Consider the following 27,525-nt stretch of genomic DNA (forward strand, 5'->3'; position numbering starts at 1 on the left):
GGGCTTCATAGCTGTGTCAGTGTGCACCTGTGTTGCCGTGGGAACTTTCTGACGCCTGCGTGCTCTGGGTGGGGGCAAAGCGGACGGAAGGCTAATTAGCTGCTAACGCTAATGACTGATCCTCCTTCAGACTGATCGGGGGGGGATCCTCACCTGAACATCTCTGAACATCTCTGAATGCTGCCCAGCCCTGCTGCTTATGTAACTGGACGCCGGCTGAACTCCTGAGGGCGTAGCTCCCACCTTGGCAGACACACACACACACACACACACAGTCTTAATGGATTCAGGTTACACTGTGTCAGATGGTCAATGCTCTGCTGGCCCTGACACAGGCACAATGTCTAGCTGTTCCCGGATTCAGGCTGGTGTGTGTGTGTGTCTGTGTGTGTATGTGTGTGTAGCAGTGTCCGTTAGATTAGGCTTGGATGTGTCCATATGGTTTAGTGGGGACACATTTGAGCTGTTCTGGCCTTGAGCCAAGCGATGTTGCTTGGCTTTGACTGCGCTGGAGGAGTGTGTGTGTGTGTTGGGGAGAGGGGGAGAAGTGGTCTTGGCGGAGAGGGGGGGGGGGGGGTGTAGGACTAGACTTGACTGGCTGAGAGTGTTATGGGATGTTTGGGACGCATGTCCCAGTGCATGCTGGGGCCTCTGCACTCTTATTGGTCAAGGAGCTGCTTGAAAACAAACACTAATCAGTCTTTGTTCCCTCCCTCTGTTTCTCTCTCTCTCTCTCTCTCTGTTCTTTTCTGTCTCTTTCTTTCCCTCACGCTCCCTCCTCTCACTCTTTCTCTCTCTCACTAGAGAGAGAAAGAGTCTAAGAGTCAAATATGCCCTCGTATTTTGTCTGCTAGGCATCAACTTACCTGATATGTTCAGTCCCCATACCCTCACCCCCACACCCTCCCCATACCCTCACCCCTACACCCCTCACCCCTACACCCTCCCCATACCCTCACCCCTACACCCCTCACCCCTACACCCTCCCCATACCCTCACCCATACCCTCACCCCTACACCCTCCCCATACCCTCACCCCTACCCTCCCCATACCCTCACCCCTACACCCCTCACCCCCTCACCCCTACACCCCTCCCCATACCCTCACCCCTACACCCCTACCTCCTTTAGCTAACCTCCTCATAGTGCCTCCTCATCTTACCCCCTGACCCAGCCCCTATGTCAGGGGCTAGCCAGGTTAGCTGGGGACTGGGCCACAGAGCTAGGTAAGAGACCTGTGGTCACACGTTGAGGTCCCAGTGAGGTTAGAGAGAGGATAAAGGGGGTCATTGCAAGGACCCCCCCCAAAAAAGCCTCCTGGAGCATCCACCCCCCCCCCCCCCCAAACTGACCAATTCCCTCCTTACCATCACCGTCACAGCCACCCCCCCCCCCCCCCCCTTTCCCACCCAATAACCTGCTACACCCCCCCCCCTCCCCTCGGGCCGTAGGGCTACGTGGGAAGGGTAATGAATCTCTGGACGAGCCTGTTATGGGGCTTTGCTTTACGGCTCCTTTTATGGAGGCGAGCCCACCGGTAGCTACCATCACGCTTCCTGTCAGTTTAACTGAAGGCATTACCACGAGAAAAGGATACTTACAGAGGGAGGGGGGGGGGGGGGTGGTGGTAGTGGTAGGGTCTTGGGAGAGCTCCCAGCCTCTGTGTCAGGCTCTGGCAGTCTTTGATGGTGAGATCTGTGGCTTCGGGCTATCCACTGCTACATTTTATGTCTGTCACCTTTTGTCACAGGGGCGTTATTGACGTCTGACCTGTGTACTTCTCCCCACCTCCACATCACTAATCAATTACCACATTGATCCATCCATCAGAAGGGCCTGATGGGGGCAGAAAGGGCTCCCGGGTAGCAGTGAGGTGTCGTGGGCTAGGGCCCGGGGCTAGAGCCTGGGTCTTGGGCCTGACTGGGGCTGGGGGGGGCAGCTTACCTGCAGATAGAAGATTCGCTGAGAGGAACCCTGGAAGTATGGGGTTGTCGCAATTTGGTCCGATTTTTATAAATTGTAACGCTGTTTCGGTTTATGACTTGCAGAGACAGAGATAGCATTAAATATGATCAAATGTGGTCTTAATTAAAGATGTATAATTGCAAAAAAAAAAAAAAAGTGGAGGGATGTGACTGGAGGAAGGAGTAAGGGAGAGATGGACCGTTCACCCCACAAATGCATGTTTTTACTGTTACTCATACTGCTATTTATCCATCTAGATTGTTTTGGTGTGAATTGGTGGGCATATTTTTTTATACGCATTTGAAATGCGTATCAAATTTAATTGTTGTTAGCAGTTTCATGAAGGTACTATATTCTTTCTACCGAACTACACTTGCCAACCGTATCACGAACATGAGCCTGTCGTCCATGAGTAGATGCGCGCTTCCTTCCAAGCTTTGATACGGTTGCAGGGGTGTCGTTTGGTAGAGAGAAATAGTTCCTACATGAAAAAGAATAGACGTCACTGTTGAGTTTTCGTTTTCAAATATTATTCAAGTATTTGGAGGGTTTTGCGCTTTGAGCATGTCAGAAAACCACAAGATAGTCGAGAGCAAGCAGACATCACTTCGGCTAAAATCTCAGAAACTCTGCAACGCACACCAAAACAATCGACATCGACAAATGACATTACAGTTCAGAGGAAATGTATGTATTTTTGGATTGTGGGGTGAACTGTCCTTTTAAATAGGGAGGGAGGACACAAACAGACAGACAGACAGACAGACAGACAGGCAGACAGACAGGCAGGCAGGCAGGCAGGCAGGCAGACAGAAAGGCAGACAGAAAGGCAGTTGGACCCCTGGACCAGCGTCCGTTCCTCCCCGCTCTCCCCGGCCGTGTCTTCGCCATGAGCACTTTTGGCGTCTTTGTCCCCGGCCTCTATCTTCAGGAGGCCATCCTTCCTTTCATGGCGCCCAGAACAGTCGTGGCCTGGCAGAGGGGGCTGTTCTGTGGGCCCCCTCACCGCCGGGGCCCCTTTCATCCTCCTCTAAGTGCTACAATGGGGCTCACAGGGCCTGAATGGTTGTTGCAGAGCGCACACTCAGAGAGAAAGAGCTTATTTTGTTGTGCCCGAGTCAATAAAAATGCTAAGTTAAAAGCAAGCCCACCCTCCCCACCCCCCCACTCCCCAAACGACTTGCTTGACCTTTTATTCCCACTTTTATTGTGACTAGCTGATAAATGTAATAGAACGTTTGTTTAAATTGACTGTAATGAAACAATAGGATAAAACATTATCTGGTATCAAGATACCAGGCCATGAATCAGCTTTATTAAAAAATACAGTCCGATTCATTCAGTCTAATTATCAGACGTGAGAACAACTGTTTGGTAATGGTCTTAGATGATTTTCTTTTCTGTATTTTTGGAAACTTTTCCTTAAGCTGCGTTCCTGAGTTCTCACTCTTTGCCTTTTCCTGCTCAGCACCCTGAATAAAGACATCTCCCCTCTGTGTGTGTGTGTTAGTGTGTGTGTGTGTTAGTGTGTGTGTGTGTCTCTATCTTTGTGTGTGAGTGGTTGTCTGTGTGGGGGGATGTGTTTGGGTTTGCGTGTGTCTCTATCTCGGTGTGTGTGAGTGGTTGTCTGTGGAGGGGGTTGTGTTTGCGTGCGTGTGTCTGTCTGTGGAGGGGGATGTGTTAGGGTGTGTGTTTGTGGTTGCCACTGTGGCAGGAGGCATTGTGAGAGGGGTGCGAGGCGGGGGGAGAGGAGGGCAGGGGACCGAGGGTGGATAACAGGTGGACAGACATGGGCTGGTGAAGAAAAGCCACCATGACTGGATCCTCGCGGAGCAGATTAAGGCATACAAACCCCAAACTAATGAGACAGGAGAGGAGGAGAGAGGATGGAGGCCTGGGGGCTGGGGGGGGTTGGAGATGGGGGGGGAAACGGAAGAGAGGAGAGGGAAAAGGAGAGAGGGATGAGGCCGTGTTTGAGGAATGGGGAGGGGGGAAAGATTGCGTGGGAGGTGGTGGGGGGAACAGGGTTGACAAAAAGGGGGAAGATGGGGGTGAGGGAGCGAGGGAGAGAAGGAGGGAGAAAGAGAGAGAGAGAGGATGGGGGGAGGGGTCCGGAAGAGTGGAAGGTTGGACCATGCGGAAAGAAGAGTTGAATAGAGGCACACCGGAAGAAACGGTACCAGGAAAAGGGGTGTCGATAAAACGACAGTGGGACGCCACCACGAGAGAGACCAGAAGGGAGGCCAGACCTCTGCGAGGCTGAGGGCGAGGTCAGCCGCCCCCAGCGCTGACTCAGACAGGAGAGCCAGGGAAGAAAAGAGGAAGGAGGGAGAGAGAATGAGAACAAACGAGTTTGGTTCCCTGGGCTGTCCGTCTCAGTGTTCCTGTTCGTCCTGCAGGATTTCTCGCTCTGTCGGTCATGTCTTGAGACGTGAGGCTGTGGAGAACCAAACACAGCCTCAAGCTGGGCCAGAGACCTGTGCCGTGGGTGTTTTGTGTGTGTGTGTGTGTGCGTCAAGAAAGGAGGAAGTGTGAGACAGGAGGGGGGTCACGGAAACCTGATAAATATTAATGGCTTTTTGACCATTTTGTTTCACACCTTCCCCCCAGCTCTTCTCTTCCGACTCCTCCTGCTTGTGCTGTTACTCCCTCCCTCCCTCCGCCTCCTTTCTATTACTCCCTCCTTACCTTCAAATCTCCCTCCTCCTCATCTTCCTCCTCTCAGCTCGCAGTGGACAGCCAGGTTTGTTGATACACAGCAGCATTGATTTCCTCCCTTCCTCCCTCCCTTCTCCTCCTCCTTCAGTCATCTTTATTTATCCCAACTTCTCCCTTTATTTCTCCCAAGCAAAGCAGCTGTAGACTGCTGGAGGTAGTTTGCATATGAAAGACTGTGTGAGTAGCCAAGGGGTAAAGGAGAAACGTGCACACATCTACCCGCATTCTCCTTTCGTCATTTTAGACCCGGCTTCTGGCTGTGAAATGCAGGTGAATGTATATTCACCCCCTTCTCTCTCTCATGGGGGCTGAGAGAGAGATGGGGAGAGTGATAAAAAATGGAGCCAGGATGTGAACTGACAAGGAGCACGTCGTTTAACGTCGCCGTCGACAAACTCTGCTGACCGCCGTTCGCCGTCCGACCCCGCGCGGGGTCGCGTCTGCCGTCACACGATGACGGTCCGCACTGACATTCTGCCTGGTGAGCTGGTTTGCTGGCTTGGGAACTCTGTACACAGGGATGCGTACTAGCGTTCCGTCGAACTGTTACGAGTCGGCCATGTTGTCTGCGGCAGGCTGGCGTTATGTCCGAGAGAGCCGCCTCGCAGCGTAGCAGCAGCATTGTCGGATTACATGGCAAATTGTTCCCAAGATGTCGGGCGTTTTGGGATTTGTGAGGAGGAGCTCGCGTGTGGCTGCTCGGCTGTATGGGGCACACAGCTGACCGTGGGCCCTGCTCCCCCACCCCCCCAGCCCGCCCCCCGTCGGCCCTGGGAAGAGGAGGCTTGCAGAGCTGTGGTAGTGGGGCAAAAAAGACGGGGGGAGGGGGGGGGGAAGGAGGAGAGCATAAGTATTTGGTCATGTTACGGCCTTGCATACTTGTACTGTGGGGGCCATAAAACATATAAAACATATCTGGTGGTTTACTGGGAGAATGTTGTCCAGATGTAGGGGTGTGTTGGTGTAAAGCCGTCCAGATCGCGTGGTATGGCGGTGAGGTAGTGTGTGTGTCCGGGGCCCATGCTGGGGACAGGACCTGTGCTTCCAGCGCTACTGTAATGTAGCAATAACGTTTATGGCCCCCTGCTTTTACAAGCAGATCCTCTGGGTAATTTAGGGGAATATTACATTGTTAATATTAGCCACTAGTTCTACCGTTTTCCTTATTAGCCTCCATGAGATTCAGGGCTGAGAGGAGCGCTGCTTGAACATTGGATTAATCCCCTAATCAAATAAATGAGTTCATGATAAGCTTGCTCAGTAGTTTTATTGAGGGTATTGGATGGACGATATGGAACTTGAAGTACGGTTGCTGCATGCTTGGCCACCACTCCCGTCACTGGTCTGGTAAAATCCGAGTTTATTGTTGTGGAGTGTGAGAATTGGTGGAAATGGATTTGCCATGTTTGCTTTTATCGTCTAGTTTAAGTTTTCCTTTTCTGAATAAAAGTCTGAATGTTGTTTTATGAGGCATATCACAATGCTAATGCACTGGAGTCATAGTCTTCTAATCAGCAAAAAGTTGCAGTATAAATCCAGAAGTGATGTGGAACGCCATGAGGTAAGGCAAGAAATTGCTCACCATTTTAACCTTTATATTGATTCAATACAGAACTTAGACTTCCCTCATCTAAATAAAGCACTACCATTTTTATTGTGCAATGGTTTTGTTGGCAATTAATTCCACTACTTGTCAAATGAATTCCCCAATAGGAATTAATCATGCGCTTGGTTGCTAAAGGAAAATAGCCGATACAGGCGAAATTAATCTAAAGTGTGTGAGCGTGTGTGTGAGCGTGTGTGTGTGTGTGTGTGTGTGTGTTACCGAACATTATGAAGTAGCGTTTCAAATGAGTGCCTGATAGCCTTGCTCCCTGAATAGAAAACATGCAGACTTGATTAGGCTGAACAGTGCCTACAGATATAATAGGCCAGTGACACTGTTGTGACAGTGCAGGGACAAGACCTTAGACGACTGCACATGACATCCTTCTCAAGCCAGGGAGTTAATAAACATGGCTGACGGAGGCCTGTGAGGTGGTTCTCCTAGTTTTGGACTAACGGTACTGCCTGTTCCCCTGCCAGACCGCAGAGTAGGTCTCTCTCTGGAGGAGAACTTCCAGCTCATGCCGTTCCTGCTGATAGTTCTCAGCACTGTCAGCAACAGGCTCTGATGGAACATTTCCCAGATGTGGACAGTGACCTGGTCCTTCTGTCAGACAGCAGTCCTGTCAGACAGCAGTCCTGTCAGACAGCAGGTATGTGAGACAGCAGTCCTGTCAGACAGCAGGTATGTGACACAGCAGTCCTGTCAGACAGCAGGTATGTGAGACAGCAGTCCTGTCAGACAGCAGTCCTGTCAGACAGCAGGTATGTGAGACAGCAGTCCTGTCAGACAGCAGGTATGTGAGACAGCAGTCCTGTCAGACAGCAGTCCTGTCAGACAGCAGGTATGTGAGACAATAGTCCTGTCAGACAGCAGGAATGTGAGACAGCAGTCCTGTCAGACAGCAGTCCTGTCAGACAGCAGGTATGTGAGACAGTAGTCCTGTCAGACAGCAGTCCTGTCAGACAGCAGGTATGTGAGACAGCAGTCCTGTCAAACAGCAGTCCTGTCAGACAGCAGTCCTGTCAGACAGCAGGTATGTGAGACAGCAGGTATGTGAGACAGCAGTCCTGTCAGACAGCAGGTATGTGAGACAGCAGGTATGTGAGACAGCAGTCCTGTCAGACAGCAGTCCTGTCAGACAGCAGGTATGTGAGACAGCAGGTATGTGAGACAGCAGTCCTGTCAGACAGCAGGTATGTGAGACAGCAGGTATGTGAGACAGCAGTCCTGTCAGACAGCAGGTATGTGAGACAGCAGGTATGTGAGACAGCAGTCCTGTCAGACAGAAGGTATGTGAGACAGCAGGCATGTGAGACAGCAGTCCTGTCAGACAGCAGGTATGTGAGACAGCAGTCCTCTCAGACAGCAGGTATGTGAGACAGCAGTCCTCTCAGACAGCAGGTATGTGAGACAGCAGTCCTGTCAGACAGCAGTCCTGTCAGACAGCAGGTATGTGAGACAATAGTCCTGTCAGACAGCAGGTATGTGAGACAGCAGTCCTGTCAGACAGCAGTCCTGTCAGACAGCAGGTATGTGAGACAGTAGTCCTGTCAGACAGCAGTCCTGTCAGACAGCAGGTATGTGAGACAGCAGTCCTGTCAAACAGCAGTCCTGTCAGACAGCAGTCCTGTCAGACAGCAGGTATGTGAGACAGCAGGTATGTGAGACAGCAGTCCTGTCAGACAGCAGGTATGTGAGACAGCAGGTATGTGAGACAGCAGTCCTGTCAGACAGCAGTCCTGTCAGACAGCAGGTATGTGAGACAGCAGGTATGTGAGACAGCAGTCCTGTCAGACAGCAGGTATGTGAGACAGCAGGTATGTGAGACAGCAGTCCTGTCAGACAGCAGGTATGTGAGACAGCAGGTATGTGAGACAGCAGGTATATGAGACAGCAGTCCTGTCAGACAGAAGGTATGTGAGACAGCAGGTATGTGAGACAGCAGTCCTGTCAGACAGCAGGTATGTGAGACAGCAGGTATGTGAGACAGCAGTCCTGTCAGACAGCAGGTATGTGAGACAGCAGGTATGTGAGACAGCAGGTATGTGAGACAGCAGTCCTGTCAGACAGCAGGTATGTGAGACAGCAGGTATGTGAGACAGCAGGTATATGAGACAGCAGTCCTGTCAGACAGAAGGTATGTGAGACAGCAGGTATGTGAGACAGCAGTCCTGTCAGACAGCAGGTATGTGAGACAGCAGGTATGTGAGACAGCAGTCCTGTCAGACAGCAGGTATGTGAGACAGCAGGTATGTGAGACAGCAGTCCTGTCAGACAGAAGGTATGTGAGACAGCAGGTATGTGAGACAGCAGTCCTGTCAGACAGAAGGTATGTGAGACAGCAGGTATGTGAGAAAGCAGTCCTGTCAGACAGCAGGTATGTGAGACAGCAGGTATGTGAGACATCTGTCTTGTCCTCTGTCTCTGATATGTGAACCAGAATCCACGTCGCATGTTCACAACTCACCTCTCTCTTAGGAATACGCGGCTTCATTGAATCGAGTCAAAGCTCGGCTAAAATGCAAAGTTATTATGCCTCAGGTCCCAGGTACCTACCTACAGCATAGCTTACCTCTCAGTGGAAGCCAGACTACTGCAGTGTGTGGTTGAGGAGCGCAGGGCTGAGCAGGAGTTGCCTTAGGTTGATGTTCTTCAGGCTGTTGGTGGATACAGCTCCTCCATATAGTCCTATATGGAGGAGCTGTATCCACCATATGGACAGCCATACCTCTGCTGTAGCCTGGCGTAATGCCTACACACACACACACACACACACACACACACACACACACACACACACACACACACACACACACACACATATATCAGATTCAAGCTAGGTAGGTCCAGGCTTGATCCATGCCACGTCCAGGCCAGTTCCAGTCCAGATTGAGGCTAGACTTGGACCATATCAATGCCAAATCCAGGCCAGAGTGATGCCAGATTCAGTCTATTCAACTGGGCTTTCTGACACAAATCACATGCTGTGTCTGGGCAGAAACATCTGCTTTTCGGGTGATTGTATGCTCACCTTTTCTGACTGGTATCCCCTCACTGATATCTCACCTGTGCACTGTATGTCAGACACACACTGTTTTTTACCACTGTCTAACAATGGCTGGATGGTGCATGCCTGTCCGTCTCTGTATCTGTACGTCTCTCTCTCTCTCTCTCTCTCTCTCTCTCTCTCTCTCTCTCTCTCTCTCTCTACCTCACTGACCTGTCTTGCCCTTTCCTCAACCCACCAGTCCCCCAGGTTACTGTAGAATGAGACCCCCTGCCAAGAGTAAAGGAGGAGAAAGGGTCAGAGAGGTAGAATTAGAGGAGAGAAATGCTGAACGTGCTTTCTCTACCTGACCTCTGGTTCCAATGTCAGCTAAACTGTCCGTTCCTCTCTCTCTCTCTCTCTCTCTCTCTCTCTCTCTCTCTCTCTCTCTCTCTCTCTCTCTCTCTCTCTCTCTCTCTCTCTCTCGCTCTCCCCCTTCTCCAGCCCTCGCTCCCTCTCTCACCACTCTTTCATTAAGGTGCCTCTCCCTCCCTCTCTCCCCCCCCTCTCCTTTTTTATGAAATCTAGTCTTTAATTACCGATACCGTCTTCGTGTAAGCGCCCCCCCCCCCCGCTCAGTCTTCCCACCACCTCCACTTCCATTCTAATTTATTTGCCTTTCAAGTGGGCACTTTAAAATGCCTTTTTACCATTCACCCTGGAGCTGTCTGCACTGAATAGAGAGGACTTCATTTGAGTCTCAACAGCCCCCTCCACTGCCCCCCTGCCACCCTGCCCCCCCCAACACCGTGCCCTTCCCTCCACTTACATCCCTATTTTCCTTTTGAAATATCCGTTAGCGTATTATTTTTTTGCTTCTTTTTTTGTGTGTCCGTTCCCACCCCCCGCTGCCCCCTTGCTTTCAGTCCCCCGCCTTCCCGTTTAGTCGTCCGCTTGCCTGCCCCTCATCCCGGCGCTCGCATCCCGGCACTCTCATCCCGACGCTCTCATCCCGGCGCTCTCATCCCGACGCTCTCATCCCGGCGCTCTCATCCCGACGCTCTCATCCCGGCGCTCTCATCCCGACGCTCTCATCCCGGCGCTCTCATCCCGGCGCTCTCATCCCGGCGCTCTCATCCCGGCGCTCTCATCCCAGCACTCACTATCCCAGCGCTCTCATCCCGGCGTTCTCTTGTCGTCCTGCCAGGGAATCGGTGACTGGTCCCACTGTAAACAGAGGGTGGCCACAAGATACGCCCGCCCCCCCCCCCCCAACAGCCTGGATGGAGCTGCATCATCTGGGCTTGCTTTAAGGCCTTGATTGATACTGGAGGGCTTGTGTGTGTGTGTGTGTCTAACGCCTAGTTGACAGGATTAAGTGGCTATTGAGATGACTCCGGCCCCTTTAGAGAACAAAAGAGGAGAAAAGAGAAGGCTTCAGATCCCTCTCTTATTTGTCTTTTTTTCTTTTACAAAGGGGAACGCCCCCCCCCCCCCTTCCTTCTTTTTTTTTGCCCCCCTCCCCTCGTCGCTGTGATCTATAGATATGATAGGTGGCAGGGCAGGGGGCCTGTGGAGCCGTAGTGACAGGTGAGATGTCTTTCCTATGTAATTAGACACTGGCCATCCCAATAATTTAGGCCACGCTTTAGTGCTAATTGTCAGAGCAGCCAAATCCACAGAACAAATCATTAAGATGTGTGCCATAATTGCGCTTATTGATGTGTGTGTTTGTGTGTGTGTGTGTGTGCGTGTGCAGGTTGGTGTTTGCTTTTTTTTCTGTGTGCGTGCGTGTGTGTGTGTGTGTGTGGGGGGGGGGGTGGGTAAGTGATGAGCCATGTTCTAACTTCTAGGAGGCACAATCAATAAACAGTAATTTCACTACCCTGTGTGAGAGAGATTGTGTGTGAGTGTGTGAGGTGTATAGTGTGTGTTTGGTGTGGAGAGTGTGTGAGGTGCATAGTGTGTGTTTGGTGTGGAGAGTCGGTGTGTGGAGACTAAGCCTTTCTCCTGTTGTCTCCAGACAGCCTGTGATCCAGCTATCATTAGCAGGAAGCGGTATACTGATCTGCTGTTGTCCAAACTTTAATTGTTCTGCCCCCGCTAGTGTACGCATAAAAACAGGGGCTGTTTGTTTGTGTGTGTGTGTGCGTGTGTTTGCAATGCCATTGATAATAGGTTTCCAAAGCAGCCTAGATCAACATTCCTCCCCCCCCCCCATTAGAAAAGAATCTCAAAGCAGAGCAGAGATCCTCACACAGGGCTAAATGCTACAGCAGGACTACCATCCTTCCACCAGGCACGACAACAAAAAAACTGTTGTTGTCGGAATGTTCCGGAAAAGTATAGACTCGAGCTGACTAGCTTGAACTTTATCGTGTCTTTTGAGTGAAACGCAAACGTATTCCCACGAAAAGAACGTTACGGAACATTCAAACGTTAAACTCACCTGTGTGTGTGTGTGTGTGTGTCAGGGCAGCTGGATGGCTCCTGTCTGTGCGGGGCCAGAGGTGTGTCCCAGCACGTCGGGACTACTCGGCCTACTCCCCCAAGTACGTCCCCCGACGCGCCGTGCTCTACTGCCCCGGCAACGACGACAGGAAGCTGCGCAAGCTGGCCTCGCTCGACCTGGACTGTGCCGTCCTCGACTGCGAGGACGGGGTGGCACTGACCAAGAAGGTAGGACACACACGCACGCACACGCTCGTCACAGTCCAGCTCTCTGGCTCAGACAGGTGCTAGGCCTTAATGACTGAAAGCAGGCGTATCTCTGAGCTGCTTAAAACAAGCGTGTTTCACCCCATTGTGGAGGCACAATGGGGGAATAGCCCCTCCCCCCTCCCCCAATCATGGGCCTTTAAAACAAGGTGACCACACCCCACTGGGCCCGCCACAGGAAGCCAGCAGATGCAGCAGGTTAAAGGCGTGCATACACACAGTCACACACACTCACTCACACGCACGCACACACACAGTCACACACATATACATACAGTCACAGGGACTCAAACACATAAACACAGTCACACATACGCACTTACGCACTGTCACACACACACATACACACAGACACACACGCCCGTGCACATACACACAGTCACACACACACACACACACAGTCAAACACATCCATACACATACTCACAGTCAAACACACACACACATCCTCTCTCTCGCTCACGTACACAAAAACACACCCACTCGCTCTCTCTCTCTGACACACACACACACACAGAGAGACAAACGCACCCACAGCAGGTTTGAGAGCATTCTCTTCCCGCCCACGCTAGCCGTCCACCATTGGTCCAGGCGGCATGCCCCGTGAAATCGGGATTGGTTGGAGGGCACACGGACCTGTCCCGAGCAGAGCGTGAGAGTAACAAAGGTTGTGAGGGAGGGACAGAGAAGACCAGGACAGAGCTGGGGGGGTTCCTGGAGGAGGACAATGGCATGTGGGACTTGAGTGACGGGCAGCAAGCTGGAATCCTGACAGAAACCGCCTTCTCCCTGTCAGAGCCGACGGACAGCCCTTACGTCTCACTTCTGGAGAGAGAGGGAGGGAAGGTGGGGGGGGGTGTAGGAGGCAAGGGAGGGAGGGCGAGAATGGAGGAGAGAGGGGAGGGGGGGTGGGAGGGAGGGAGGGATGAGAGATGGAGGGAGGGAGGATGAGGAGATGAGGGGGGGAGGGAGGGATGAGGAGATGGACGGAGGGAGGGAGGGAGGGGGGACGGAGGGAGGGATGAGAAGATGGAGGGAGGGGGGGAGGGAGGGATGAGAAGATGGAGGGAGGGAGGGGGGGAAGGAGGGAGGATGAGGAGAGGGAGGAGGGAGGGGGGAGGGAGGGATGAGGGAGGGGGGAGGGAGGGATGAGGGAGGGATGAGGAGATGGAGGGAGGGAGGGAGGGGGGAGGGAGGGAGGGAGGGAGGGGGGAGGGAGGGAGGGATGAGAAGATGGAGGGAGGGAGGGGAAGAGAGCATGAGGGCGATGGGAAGGGAGGCGGGTAATGGCGGCAAGCAGCCATTCTCGAGGAGATGTGATTGAGAAGAGTGAGTCTGTGAGTCTGTCACGCACAGAAAGTGACAGACTAATGTCTCCATGTCCGTTGAATCTGAGAGACAGGGAGAGGGAGGGAAAGAGAGGGAGAGATGGAGAGAGAGAGCGAGAGATGAGACCTGAAAGGAGATGAGTAGTGTTTTAAAAATACATCCTCTCCAATACTCATGTTGGGATTAGCAATGCTTGTTGGTTGCATGTAGGCTGTTACAGCTCTAAACACATCTGTTGAGTGTGTGTGTGTGTGTGTGTGTGTGTGTGTGTGTGTGTGTGGTGTGTGTGTGTGTGTGTGTGTGTGTGTGTGTGTGTGTGTGTGTGTGTGTGTGTGTGTGTGTGTGTGCGTGCCTGCCCATATGTCTCTGACAGGTAAAAGCGGCATTGGGGGCAGATATATCAACAGTCCCACAGCCAACCTTACAGCCTACCAGCCCTAAGGCACATGAAAAGCACATAGCCAGGCCTATACACTGTATTGACCCTCCAGCGACTGCCTGGCCTGATAATCCTGTTAGCTGACCCTTTCTCTGGTGAGGTGAGACACAATGGGTCTCCAGCCATGTTCAGTCCTGGTCATCTGTTAGCTTTGAGGGAATCACCATACGACACACAACTAGCATTGTGTGTAATTGATCTCACTTTGTAACGTAAAAGTGTGTTGTAAAGTTTACGATAAAAAGGCCCTCTTTGTCTCCCCCCTCCCTCTGGCTTGTCATTTCATCCTTGATATCCATGGGGGTCGGTGTGTGGGTGTGTGAGGGAGTGTATAAGGTTTCACACACGCACATATGCACACTCCAATTGCTTTTACACAAACAAATATGACCTCTGTCCACTTTCACACTCCAGTGAGAGAGCTGCTCTGAGACCAGGGCTTATTGGATGTATGCATGTATGCGTGTGAGTGTGTGTGTGTTTGTGTTTGTGTGTGTACGAAATGGTGTCTGTTTTGTTCGGCGCGTTTCTTATTTGTGCCTCTGTGTGTGTGCATAGTCTTTGTGCGTCTGTTTGTATGAGTTGTGTACCGTGGTATGTTTGTGTATTCAAGTGTGCGTGTATGTGTGTGAGTCTGAATGCGTGCATGTGTGACTGTGCATGTGCGTGTATCTAAACATGTGTGTGTGTGCGTGCGTGTGTGTGTGTGAGGTGCTCCCTGCAGTCTAGGCCTTGCCACCGGGCCATCTGGAGAGGAAATGGAGTGTGAAGTACAGTATAGTTTGGGAGCAGGCGCCGTGGAGACGGCACAGCAGTTAGTTCATTAGTCCCAAACTTCCAGGGATTAGGAGAGGATCTCTACGGTGGCGGCGGGGGTGACGGTGGTGGCGGGGAGGGGGGGGGGGGCGCGCAGGAGGTGGTGGTGGTATTGGGGGGGGGGGAGGGGGGGGGGAGTCAGGGGGGAGTGGCGCACAGACGCAGAGAGAACGAGAGAGGACGGGATACAAACGATCTGAACCCTCGAGACCCCTCGGAGAGAGGGGGGGGGGGGGAGGGGGCGGGGACAGGTGTAGCCGTCAGCTCCGCTACAGGGTGTTAGCTGCCCCCCCCCTTCTCCTCCCCACTGTTCTTACAGATATGATGAGATGTGTGAGAGTGTTAGAGCGGTCAGGCTTGTCTTGCCCTCCCTCTCTCCCTCCTTCCTCCTCCTCCTCCTCCTCTCCTCCTGGGTTGGTGGTGACAGTTAGCAGGCTCAGGGCGACTATCCTCCGCTTCTCCGCTGCCCTCCTCCCTCTCCCCCTCCCCCTCCCCCCATGGTGACTGCCCCCTCTCTCCTCACCTCTCCTCCTCCCCCTCCTCCCATCCTCCCCCCTACCCTCCTACCAGGGTTCAGCATGGCAGTTAGCATGCCAGAAGCAGCGCCTCTCTGCTTCTGTCTCTCTCTCTTTTTTTTCTCTCTCTCTCTCTCTCTCTCTCTCTCTCTCTCTCTCTCTCTCTCTCTCTCTGTCTCTCTTTCCTTTTCCTCATTCTCTCTTCTTCTCTCTTCTTCTTCTTCTTCTCAGTTTCTCTATCTTTGTCTCTCATTTCTTCTCTTTCTCTCCTCTGTCCTTTATCTCTGTCCTCTCTTTCTCTCCTCTTTCTCTCTCTCTCTCTCTCTCTCTCTCTTTCTCCCTCCCCCCTCTTTCTCCGTCTGTCTGGTGGGCAGAGTAGGGGCAGCATTGAGGCCTGGCATCGGTTGGCAAGGCGACAAGCCTGCTGTGCCGTTGTCATGGCAAACTTAATCGCTGCTTGCGAGTGTACCAGCAAACGTCAACACAAATGCACGCAACCATCAAATACTCACACACACATCTGCTGGCTTCATCTTACATAACAATTTGGAAATAATCGTTTTACAGCAATATGTTCATATAATGATAATAATAATATACTGTTTCTTATTTATTTGATGTTTGGATATGAAAGTAAAGAGCACAGAAATGCACCTGTAGTTATCCGCATGTCGCCAAATGATTATATGTTCTCCGAGTCATTCACAACCATGTCTAGTTACACAGCGACACACACACACACACAAACATTTTCTCTGAAAGACTTCCAACAGTTCTATTAGTTACAGGTCAGGCTTTACACCTGCAGAGAGCAGTGAAGGAGAGTAACGCATCTGACACACTGTGTCCCACGCACACACACTTACTGAGCTATCAGATTGGTGTGTGCCATGCAGCTCACGTCGAATTCTCTCAGGGAATTGTCCTTAGCATGGCGATAGAGCGTGCATGCGCACAGGCACTATATTGTTACTTTATCATTAGCACCTTACATGGACAGTATATGGCCACATTGTAAATGGTTTACTGTATAACCTTCTGTGTGCGATTCTATATCGTGACTATTTATATAATCACAGTGAAAGTGAAATGCACTGGCCTCGGATCAGAGTTTTAAGGTTAGCATGAATTATGCATCGGACTGTCATCCAATATGTGTCCTAAGTTGAATGCACATATTGTTAGTGGAGGGGACAGTCAAGTACAGTGACTGGAAGGGGATTCATATGGATAAACACACACACACACACACACAGATTTGGCAGATGGACCACTTGGGATCAGCCCCAGCGATATAAATTATGGCTGTGTGTGTATGTGTGTGCGTGCTCGTGAACGTGTGAGTGCGCATGGATGTCTGCGTGCTTGTGTGGGTGTGTGCGCATGTGTGTGTGTGTGGATGTCAGAGGGCCCTCTGGAGTTGAGAGAAACTCCCAGCCAGCCTGCCAAGAATCACAAGCAGGTATGTGAGCTGCCTTACCCAGAAAACACAGCCTGCCCCTGGCCCCCAGAACTGAGATGATCCCTGCCAAAGCACCACGCTCGTCAAAGACACGTCTGTGTGTGTGTGTGTGTTCAGTGTCAGGTGTCCTGTGAGGGCAAGAGGTGAGAGAAAGGTCAGAGAGTTTAGGAGAAGTGCTGAAGGGGCTCTGATCACGTTGTTCTGGAACGTTCAACGTTGTAGCAGGTGTGTGATGGGTGGAGGGACCAGACGAGAGAGAGAGAGAGAGAGAGAGAGAGAGAGAGAGAGAGAGAGAGAGAGAGAGAGAGAGAGAGAGCAATAAGGAGTCGCTCAGTGTGACCATTGTTGTAGATACACTGGCTAGTCGGCGAGTCAGATGCGGTGCTTATACCTTTCGAAACGGAGTGCACACAAAGTCACACATACATGCTCTCACACACTGACACACGTTCACACAGACCTACACATTCGGTCCAGATGCTGTGGGTTAAAGCAGAGAGAGAGAGAGTGCAAGAGAGAGGGAGAGAGGGGGAATCGCTCAGCGGAGGAGAACAGAGAGGTTGTCTTTGTGCCCGTCCACTCTCCTGTTACGGGGCTGTGTTTGTACTGGCAGAGGACTAGGCCACACTCTACTCTGCTACGTGGCCTGGAAATCGCAGGGAGAAGAGGAGGGGCAGGGGAGGGGAGGAGGAACAGACATGAGAGAGATGCGGGGTACAGGAGAGGGAGGGGAGTCGAAGAGATGGGATAGGAAGGAGGAGAGGAGGGGGAGGGAGGTGGAGGATTGAGCAGGTTTGCCTCCCCCCCCCCCCCATCATGAGTTGTGTACTACGATCTATGTGAACCACGCTAGCAGAGCTGTTGCTTCGCTAGCAGCTCGTATCCCCTGCCACCCACAAGCTGCCGTGAGGTGGGACGAGAAGCCGTTCCCTAAACGTCTTCCCTGTGCCTCTGGTGCCGTGTCATTCGTCAAACCACGCAAACCCGGAGATCACACACGCTCTCGCAAACGCGCGCGCACGCACGCTCGCTGGAGGCAGCCCGCCCTTCACCTGAGCCGTGCACATCTGAGAGTGAGCGACGCAGTGGGGAGCGCGCCGGAACAGAACAAGCACGTACCGCGTCGGTCCCCGATCCTTCACCCACCCACACGCCCACACACACCCACTGCACACCATTCGTCGCACGCACTGCCTTTCATAACTCTCCCGATGCCTGACATATTACAAACGCTAACATCAAATACATTTCGTGTTTTCGTCTTCTGACGCCGATAGATGGCGCGTGGCTTCTCATCCGGTTAGACGTGGGTTTCCAGTAAAGAGCAGCTTAGGTAGCGATGCTTGGGAAAAAACATCAGTTTGTGCTCCACACACCGACTCCGGACGGACTTGTCTGTCAGACAGAGCGAGGCCTGGGTGACGGCCTGTGTTTGGAGGCAGACGTGGAGGCACGGAGGCAGCCCCAGTTAGGAGGCTGTCAGTCTTAAGGAGGTCGGGGAGGGCAGCTTGACGTGTTGCGGTGGAGAAGGTGAAGGGATCCCGCGGCGATGGGTTTGAACGCGCGCGTGCGGGGAGACGCGCGCGAGCGCCGGCCAGCTCGGCAGGAGCCCCGCGCGGGTGCTCCGAGGGTGCGTTCAAGAGCTGCCCTCTCCACTGGAAGGTCAGCGCCGTCCGCACTTGAAAAGATCCATCGCGCGCGTGTGTGCGTTTCGGAGCGCATTGGTGTTTGTGGGGGCGCGTGTGTGTGTGTATGAGTGCGTGTCCGCCTAATGATGAGCGTTATGGAGGGAATCAAAGAGGAGCGGGTGTCGGTGTGGAGGAGCATGCCCAGTAGGGTGCTAGGTGATTGGGGAGGCAGCTTTGAAGGAACTTGTTGGACGGCCGTACATTAATGTAAAAGATCTCCTTTTTCAAAGGGCTTTATTCAGGCTCCGAGTACCAGGCCCGCAGGGGCCCACGTCCACCAGCACGGTCCCCCCGTCAGTTACCCCAGAAAGGAAGAAAATAAAAGAAATGGAGACGGAAGGATGGCAGGTCGACGGAAAGAGGGGGAGTCGGAAACAAAGGAAAGAAGCAAGGAAAGAAACAAACTGCAGAAAGTAAGAAAGAAAGAAAGAAAGAAAGAGAGAACAGGGAGGAAGGAAAGAAGGATGGACAAAAAAGGGATAAAGGGAGCAAGGGATTCTGTAGGAAGAGTGCACTTCTGACTAGCCTGAATCCAGAAGTACCTTCTTGAAATGGAAAAAAAGTGGCAGACTGTAGATGTGTGTGTGTCATGACATGAAAGGGCTTTATTGAAGGGTTGCTTGCTGTAGATCAGCTTCTACACTGGGCATCAAGACCTCTCAGAGAAACATCTAGCGGGCCTGGGACCATGGGCTCTCTCTGTTTGGTCAGGGGGTAGGAGTGCCTGTGTGTGTGTGTGTGTGTGTGTGTGTGATGGGGTTTCTTGGGACAGGGAACCGTCATCTCATCCACCATGGAGCAGCTTTATGAAGCCTGAGTTATGGCTGTGTAAATCGCTCTGTCCGTTTCGAGTTACCATCGTACAGTCATGGGTCTATCACTGTACCCCTGTGTGTGTGTGTGTGTGTGTGTGTGTGTGTGTGTGTGTGTGTGTGTGTGTGTGTGTGTGTGTGTGTGTGTGTGTGTGTGTGTGTGTGTGTGTGTGTGTGTGTGAACCAGAGAGAGATCTTAGCGGAGTCAGATGGTGATCCAATCCCTCTTGTCCTGCCCAGGCCAGCTGAGACGAGGCAGACCCTGAGGAACCTGATAAATCATCATCAACTTTACTAGCAGCTCTGCTCCCACTGTGGACTGAGATTGGGCTGATGCCTGTGATGTGTTGGAGCCTGCCGCTGCATTCCACAGGACTTACTGGGGCTTCTGGTGTCTCCTTGCCCCCTCCAGGAGCCAAGGGCGCAAGGGCCCAACAGCCTGGTCCAGTGTCTCTGACACACCAGAGGCCACTGGCTGGCTGGCTGGCTGTGTTGCTGGATGGCTCTTTGGATCTCTGGCTGGCTGGATCTCTCTCTCTCTCCACATAGCAGTAGTCAGCCTCTCCGTTCACTTGCTTTAAGATTCCTCAGCAGGTAAATGACTCAAGCGAGGGCACTGATAGTTTGTGTCTGCTAGTGCCACGCAGTCTGCCTCCCTGCCTCCCTCCCCAGCCTCTGATCTCACCTGACAACTCCTAAGCAGCCGTTTCCTCATGAAGCTTAACTCGCACCACATTCGTGCCAGGGAGCCCACCCCTATCCCAGTGCAGACCTTCTTCTCTCTCTCTCTCTCTCTCTCTCTCTCTCTCTCTCTCTCTCTCTCTCTCTCTCTCTCTCTTCCTCTCTTCCCTCTCCCCCCCCCCCCTTCCACAGACATCTGGTTTGAGTCTGCTGGCGTGTGCTACTGTGTCACTGATAGGCGTCGGGGCTGCAGGTTTCTCTTTGATTCTCCCTCTCTTCGCCCCCTTTCCCCTCCCCCTCTTTCCTCCCCCTCCCACTCCACTTCCTGTCCTCCTTGCACAATGGCCACGTTTGTCAGGGCCGAGATTGCTGAGTGTTGTTTAAAATTGTTGTGTTGTGTCGAGGGAAGGCGAGAGAGAGAGAGAGAGAGAGAGAGAGAGAGAGAGAGAGAGAGAGAGAGAGGGGGGGGGGGGGGGGGGGGGGGGGGGGGAGTGAGAGAGAGAGTTTTCTCTTTGTTCCGTTTATCTTAGATTGATGTAACAGTGTAATGGTCACTCTTTTATTGCCAACGCCTAATCGTTCTTTTGGCCGAGCAATTGTTGTGTTTCCTGAACTTTCCATTCAACGCTAACACAAAGACACAGGTGTCATTTCTTTTTTTTCTTTTTTCTTTTCTCCCTACACTCGTGCACGCCGACCTTCGATTGAATTCCTATTGCATTATTTTGGTGCAGTTCTGCAGGTAATTAAATCTTTTCTTCCCCGAAACAACATTGATTGATATCTTCTATTGTCAGTAGTTGAATGGTGCTGCATTTGATTGGCGTTATCACAAATCATTTCGCAGTCAAGATGTTTCTTTGTGGACCTACCAGGCACCCTTCATGTGTCAAAACCACTTACTGTCTCTCCCTCTGGCTACTGTAAACTGCCTATTACTTAATGTACTTTTTTTTACCCCTTCTTAAATGATTGCATCTAGCGTTGAATGTCGGCACATTTCTAAACACCATCTCCAGGTTATTCACCCTTCACACACACACACACACACACAAACTCTTGACCTCTAAAGACTGTGTGTACAGTCTTTAGAGGTCAAGGCTATGAGTGGACACGCCTTCAGGTCAAGGCCGTGGTATGTTTTCAATGTGCACACCATGTACACATACCATGAAGGTCTTTCTATTGGAATCACTGGTACATTGATTCAGACAGATGTACACTATATCACTAGTCGACTTTACAGACATCATAAAGTACAATCCTGTCATGAAACGCAGATTTCATCAGCAGACACGGCTTCATAACAGCAAGATTGCGGCGCTCCGAGGTAAACTTGTGAGCCGTAGGGAGTCAGGTGGCTGAGCGGTGAGGGAATCGGGCTAGTAATCCGAAGGTTGCCAGTTCGATTCCCGGTCATGCAAACTGACGTTGTGTCCTTGGGCAAGGCACTTCACCCTACTTGCCTCGGGGGAATGTCCCTGTACTTACTGTAAGTCGCTCTGGATAAGAGCGTCTGCTAAATGACTAAATTTAATGTAAATGTAAGTGAAAGCAGAGAGAGATCAGTACATTCACAACCTTCTCTGAGGTATCATCATGGTAGAACTCGAGTTGGGAGGCTTTAGAGAACAGGCTTAGCCGGCGGTTTCTTCACATTGTGGACAGTGTTTTCGACTCATCGCGCCACAAAGCGACAGTTTGTGCCATTTGGCACCCGTCGTCACGTCAGCCGAGTGTCCAGAGAATCCCCGACATGGCTTCCTGTGAAGGTGCTGCTGTTGTGTTACAGGTTGAGGCCCGGGAAACCATCCCCAGGATGCTGCAGGAGCTGGACCTCGGCCGGACAGAGAAGTGTGTGAGGGTGAACTCCGTGTCCAGCGGCCTGGCCGAGGCTGACCTGGAGGTGCTGCTGCAGGCGCCTCTCCTACCCCCGGCTCTCATGCTGCCCAAGGTGGAGGACGCAGGGGAGGTGCGCTGGGTGAGTGACTCTCAGTGTGTGTGTGTGTGTGTGTTGCTCATCTCTGATGTTGCGATGAATCGACGGCGTCCGATACGGCGTGTTGAGCCTGAACGTGCTGTTCCCAGCATCCCACCACGTATCCGGCGCAGGTCGTCTCTCAGCCACGCCACATTACGCATGAAAAGTGAGAAACGCTAAAAATACCCGTGACATTTGGTTGGGGGGGTTTTCTCTCATTTTATTCCGCATATTTTCGGACCCCCCGGCTCCTCCCGAGAGCCCAGTGGTCTTCTTTCGGTTACTCAGGGCCCGGGCTGTAAGGGGAGACCGCGGGGATTCTTCAAAGCAGTAATAACAAACTTTTACCCATTTCCCCCAGTGAAGCAGGGAAACGATCCCTGTGGCAGGGCCTTGGGGGGGAGGGGGGGGGGGAGGATGGGGGGGGGGGGAGGGGATGGGGGGGGTTGTTGCTCTTGGCTGGCACTCAGCAGAATGGAGCAGCATTTCTGGGGAGATAGTCGTCGGGGTTCCAAGGACGTCTGGTCCAGTGGTAGTGCGCCCCCTGTGGTCACATGGTCACCTCTATCTGCGGGGGGGGGGGTATATGGGACACTGGAGAAGGCTTTAAAAAGTGTCTTGTGATGGTCAGCCGGGGTATGGTCCGCTAACTGCTAACTTAACTACAACTGTAACAGAGGTAGTAACTCATGTTGGTCTGAATTGGTCAGCACAAGCTCAATACAGCATAATAATGTAGGTTTAAGATTGAAAGTTTCGATTTGGATATCTACTGTCTGGTTTGATCACCAAACTCTGCTTGTGTGTGTGTGTGTATGCAGTGTATGTGTGTGTGTGTGTGTGCCCATCCCTCTGGCTCCCTATAAAACAGCGCACAACAGACCTCCTGTGTGTCTGGTCGGGAGACAGTATCATTAATGGTCTGCTGTTCTGATCATATCCATATGTGTCACTGAGGGGGAGGAGCCAGGCTGTCTGTCACTCTGGTCCTGGGTCCCTCCCTCCCACACTCACACGCACACACGCACACACACGCATACACACGCACACATACAAGGAATGGGAGAGAGCGCGGAAGAGAGCGAGGGAGTCCCCAAAAGAGGGAGGGCTCTCTCTTTCTCTCGCCTACTCTCCTTCCCCCTCTCTCTCTCTCTCTCTCTCTCTCTCTCTCTCTCTCTCTCTCTCTCTCTCTCTCTCTCTCTCTCTCTCTCGCTCACTCTCTTTCTTCCTCACTTTCTCTCTCTCTCTCTTTCTCTCACCTACTCTCCCTCTATCTCTCTCTCTCTCTCGCTCACTCTCTTTCTTCCTCACTTCTCTCTCTCTCTTTCCCTCCCACAGACACACACACAAACACACAAACAACACGTAGCCAGGGTATAGAGGCCAAGAGCAGGAAGGTTTTTAACTAGTGGTTTTAATTAGAACACGTCTATTTCCTGCTGGCTTGCTTTCTTCCCTGTGTAATTGCCGACAGGTGTTCACAGATTCTCTTCCCCCCGTCCGCCTTCCCTCCTACACCTCCTTTCTTCCCTTCCTCCCTTCAAAACATGTTTTTCTTAGGGGAGGGGTTGTTTTTGAATACAGTTAATGGGCCACTAACCCCAGACATTTAGACTTAACAGCTATACAGTATTAACATTTCCAATGAAAATATGTCAGTGAATTTAACCCCCCCCACACACACACACACACAAGAACAAGCACCTTGTGGTTTGTATGGCCTGCTGTTTAGCAGTGCTCTGATAATCAACAATCTACTGGTAAGTCAGGCATGTACTAACCAGGTACTGACTCGGTACCGACCTAGTAGTGACCAGGTACTGACCCAGTACTAACCAGGTACTGACCCGGTACTGACCCGGTACTGACCAGTTTACTGACCCGGGACTGACCAGGTACTGACCCGGTACTGACCCAGTACTAACCAGGTACTGACCCGGTACTGACCTGGTACTGACCAGTTACTGACCATGTACTAACCCGGGACTGACCTGGTACTGACCAGTTACTGACCATGTACTAACCCGGGACTGACCTGGTACTGACCAGTTACTGACCATGTACTGACCATGTACTGACCCGGGACTGACCTGGTACTGACCTGGTACTGACCCGATACTGACCATGTACTGACCCAGTACTGACCCGGTACTGGGGTCTTGACAGGGATTCAGGTCATTCACAACTGCACTGTAGGTGAACGAGCTGTCCAGAACATTAGGCGGGAGTCAGATGGCTGAGCGGTGAGGGAGTCGGGCTAGTAATCTGAAGGTTGCCAGTTTGATTCCCAGCCATGCCAAATGACGTTGTGTCCTTGGGCAAGTCACTCCACCCTACTTGCCTCGGGGGAATGTCCCTGTACTTACTTTAAGTTGCTCTGGATAAGAGCGTCTGCTAAATGACTAAATGTAAATGTAAATGTAAACATTAGAGAGATTACTAGTAATACGGAAACTTTGACTTCGATTTTGCTTAGCTAGCTCTATTTTTATGGCGATCCTTTGTATGTATGCGTGTCTGTAGGTTTGCATGTGTGGGAGTGTGGGCGTATTTTCTGTTTTAGCATCTGACGGATTCTCTTCTGTCTCGTAAGGCTGTAAATCCTTCCCTTGTTTATCTTCCCCCTCCTTTATTGATATAAGCACACTGGATCCTCCATGTTGATGGCTTAGTAAAAGATGGACGCGCTTGTTCCCCTTTGTGTGGTGGCCTTCGGCCCGGCCCTGCCCCCTCTGCCCCTGCCCCCTTCCCCCCCCCCCCCCTCGCCTGACAGCCCTTACAGGGTCTTAACAGGCAGAACTCCGGCTTTTGTGCCCGGACAATCCTCGCACACATTCAAGAGTCTCTGCCATTCTTCGCCGACGCAAGTATTTTGGTGGTGTGTGTGTGTGCAATGGGGGTGGGGTGTGGTGGTGGCGAGGGGGGGCTCCTGAAAAGAATCGCATCCCCGGGGCCCCCCCTCTCCTCCCGCCTCCCCCCCTCCCTCCGTCCTTCCCCACCCTTCTCCTCCTCCTCCCGCCTCCCCTCGGTCCCTTTTCCTTTCCTCCGCTTCCCCCTCTGTGAAATGAACACTTCAGCAGGCCGGAAACATTTAATCTGGGCCCCTTTTGAAGACATTTAATTGAAACTTGTCCTGCTATAGTTGAGGCTTTCTGGCACCCTCTCTCTCTCTCTCTCTCTCCCTCTCCTCCAGGCCCCTGGCCCAGGCCGTGTGGGGGGACTGAAGCTCAGGGGAGGGGCTGCGAGTGGCTGCTTAGTGGCCCTAAGTGGAGAGTGGAGGTGCCTTCCATCCCTCTTGTGCAGAGGAGTCTTGGAAAGCCCTATAGGAGCCATTAACGAGTGAGCAGGGGCCTTGTCTGTGCAATAGAGCCACAATGGGTAAAAGCACCCTGCATTAGACTCTGGTCAGTCTTTAGCCTGGGCTAAGTGTGGGATATTTTGAGGTTGGTGGAGTGCGTGCGTGTGTGTGTGTGTGTGTGGAGAGGTTGGGGTGGGGGGGTACATACACCTCACGGTACAAACATGTAATCAGGCACACTCGTCCATCTCAGCTCTTCAGCTGTGGGGGGACCTGACATTTGTTTTCATTCACTGCCATCCCAAATAGCCCAATCATTCCTGAAACCTGGTAAGGGTGTTTGTATAGTGTGTGTGTAGGGGGGGGGGGGGGGGGGGGGGGGCTGTGTATATTATCTAGTGGGCTCTACTTGCACACAATGAGCCATATCTGTACACTATCTGTCTCCGTGCTGCAAATGGCATTCTGTGATGAAGCTTGAAGGATCCATCTGATAATGTTGTAGCTAACACCCTCACTTCCTATATTCTCCTCCTCCTCCTCCTCTCTCTCTGTCTCTCTCTCACTGCTCTTTCTTTTGCTCTTTCTCTCTTTTTCTTTTTATCTTTTACTCTTTTTCCTCACTCTCTTTCTCTCCCCCCTTTTTCGTGTCAGGGAGGAAGGGTGAGAGTTTGGGGGAGACTGGGCTAAGCCCCTGGCGTTAGTTTTTATGTTGCCATAGCAGCCTCTCTCCTGCAGGGCGCTGACCTCTGATGATTACAGTACAAAGCCTATTGGGTCCCCAAACCTCTTTGAAGATGAAACGTCTTTGATGGTTTGTATTTATGCAAATCTCTCAGATATGATTTATCCAACTGCGATTGAATGGGGAGATGATTAAAATTGCCCCTATTTTCGAAAATCCTTCAATGAAGGCCTACTCTTTGAGTTTGGAGAACAAGTGTGTGTGAGTGAGCGTGAGGCGGGGGGATATTTGTGTGTGTTTCGTTAGCGCTGCTTTTACCTGGGGTTATTTTTTATCTGTATGAAAGAGAGACGGACACCGAAAGAGGGAGAAAGAGAAGGAGGGACTCGGAGTTGCACGTTTCAACTCGGGGCTTTTCTCTTCCACTCTCCCTCTCCCGGTTTCCTCTTTTTTTTCTCGACCGGCTTTGAAAGGAAATATCTGTTGGAGGGAGAGCTTTTGTGTGTTTCCAGATGATAGATTTTGGAATTTGGGCTACCCCACTGGCAGTCCAGGGCTAGCTGTGAACTGGTCTGTTGGAAAAAATTGGAATGCTTTGGTCTTCAAAGAGGGAAAAACTTGGTTTTAAAGCCCTTCTTAGGTGAGCTTGGAAAATTAGCAGGAAGCATGTGGAATAAAGGCCTCAGCAGAGTGTCATATCAAACTGGGATTGTTGCTCCAATCTCCCTGTTCTCGTCTTCAGAGGGTCGGCGCAAAAGCTGAAAAGCACTTAAATGGAAAACTCCCAAAGACGCCAAATTTGGTTTCTTTTTTTCTTTTGGTGCTATATGTGTGTGTGTGTGTCTCAGGGGACCTGGTGCAGCATGTGTACTTGCGTGTTCCTCTCTGTGAGCACACAGACCTGTAGACATCAGAGGCAGGGGAACCCTAGCGATAATGGAGAATACCCTTCCTGCTTTGTGGCCCCTCTCCTTCTTCCTCTCCTTCCCGTTCTCTCCTCGGTCTCTCAATGTCGTTCGCTCTTCGTGATATCAAAATGGCAGAAGAAAGAGTTATTTTGATTTGTATACAATACCTCCCCCACCCCCACCCTCCCTCTCTCTCCCCGCCTGCAGAACAACAAATGCAAGGACTGTCATCTAACATGGGTGTAATCCTGAATATTTTACACGGCTACAAATTTACTTTGACACAAACGGTTTAATATAGCAGTTCTGAACAGGGCCAGCATTCTAAATATTGCCAAATATTGTCTAAATAGTGTCTGTGGTCTATGTGACTGACGTACAATACTAGCCCATATTGTCCGTGTTCTATGCCACAACATATGTTGCTATTAGACACAGTCATGGTGACTGCTTTATTGTATGTTTTTTTTTATTCTTTATGTTGTTTTGTCTTCATTCTGTATCTGGACTCTGGGTTTTTAAATCAAGTTTGATTGAATCATTCATTGTTCTCTATAGTGTGTGTTCAAGGCTAGCTGCTCTTGACAATTGGATAGCCATATACTGTATATATTATTACACACCGTCTCTGCTAAACTGTTATATTTATTAATGTATCTCTGCATTATGATAGGTCAGCCCAATAGGATTTTTAATTCATTATGTTTTTATTGAAAACCAGTATACTTTTTATTGTTTGCAGCATTAACCATAGTTCAATATCGAGTAACTGTTTTGAAGTTCAGCAAACACACTTTGTGTTTTTGAGGAACACCACGAGGGAATTTCAATAATGGAGATACCGTGGAGTGTGTTCTTTCCTTTTCAGATATCCAGTGGTCATAGTTAATGAGTGTGTGTGTGTCCGTGTGTGTT

At 51.4% G+C, this 27,525-nt stretch overlaps 1 protein-coding gene across 1 annotated transcript in view; it reads left to right on the forward strand.

Moving 5' to 3' along the window:
* The window catches only part of clybl (citrate lyase beta like), a 53,434-nt gene that overhangs the window by 17,983 nt on the left and 7,926 nt on the right, over positions 1 to 27,525 (forward strand). Inside the window, exons 2-3 of the mRNA XM_067258542.1 lie at positions 11,753 to 11,957; positions 21,531 to 21,719. Of these exons, the coding sequence (XP_067114643.1) occupies positions 11,753 to 11,957; positions 21,531 to 21,719 (394 nt within the window). The remainder of the gene's footprint in view (positions 1 to 11,752; positions 11,958 to 21,530; positions 21,720 to 27,525) is intronic.

The sequence above is a fragment of the Osmerus mordax genome, chromosome 2 (genome assembly GCF_038355195.1).
Source record: "Osmerus mordax isolate fOsmMor3 chromosome 2, fOsmMor3.pri, whole genome shotgun sequence".
Taxonomy (NCBI): Eukaryota; Metazoa; Chordata; class Actinopteri; order Osmeriformes; family Osmeridae; genus Osmerus; species Osmerus mordax.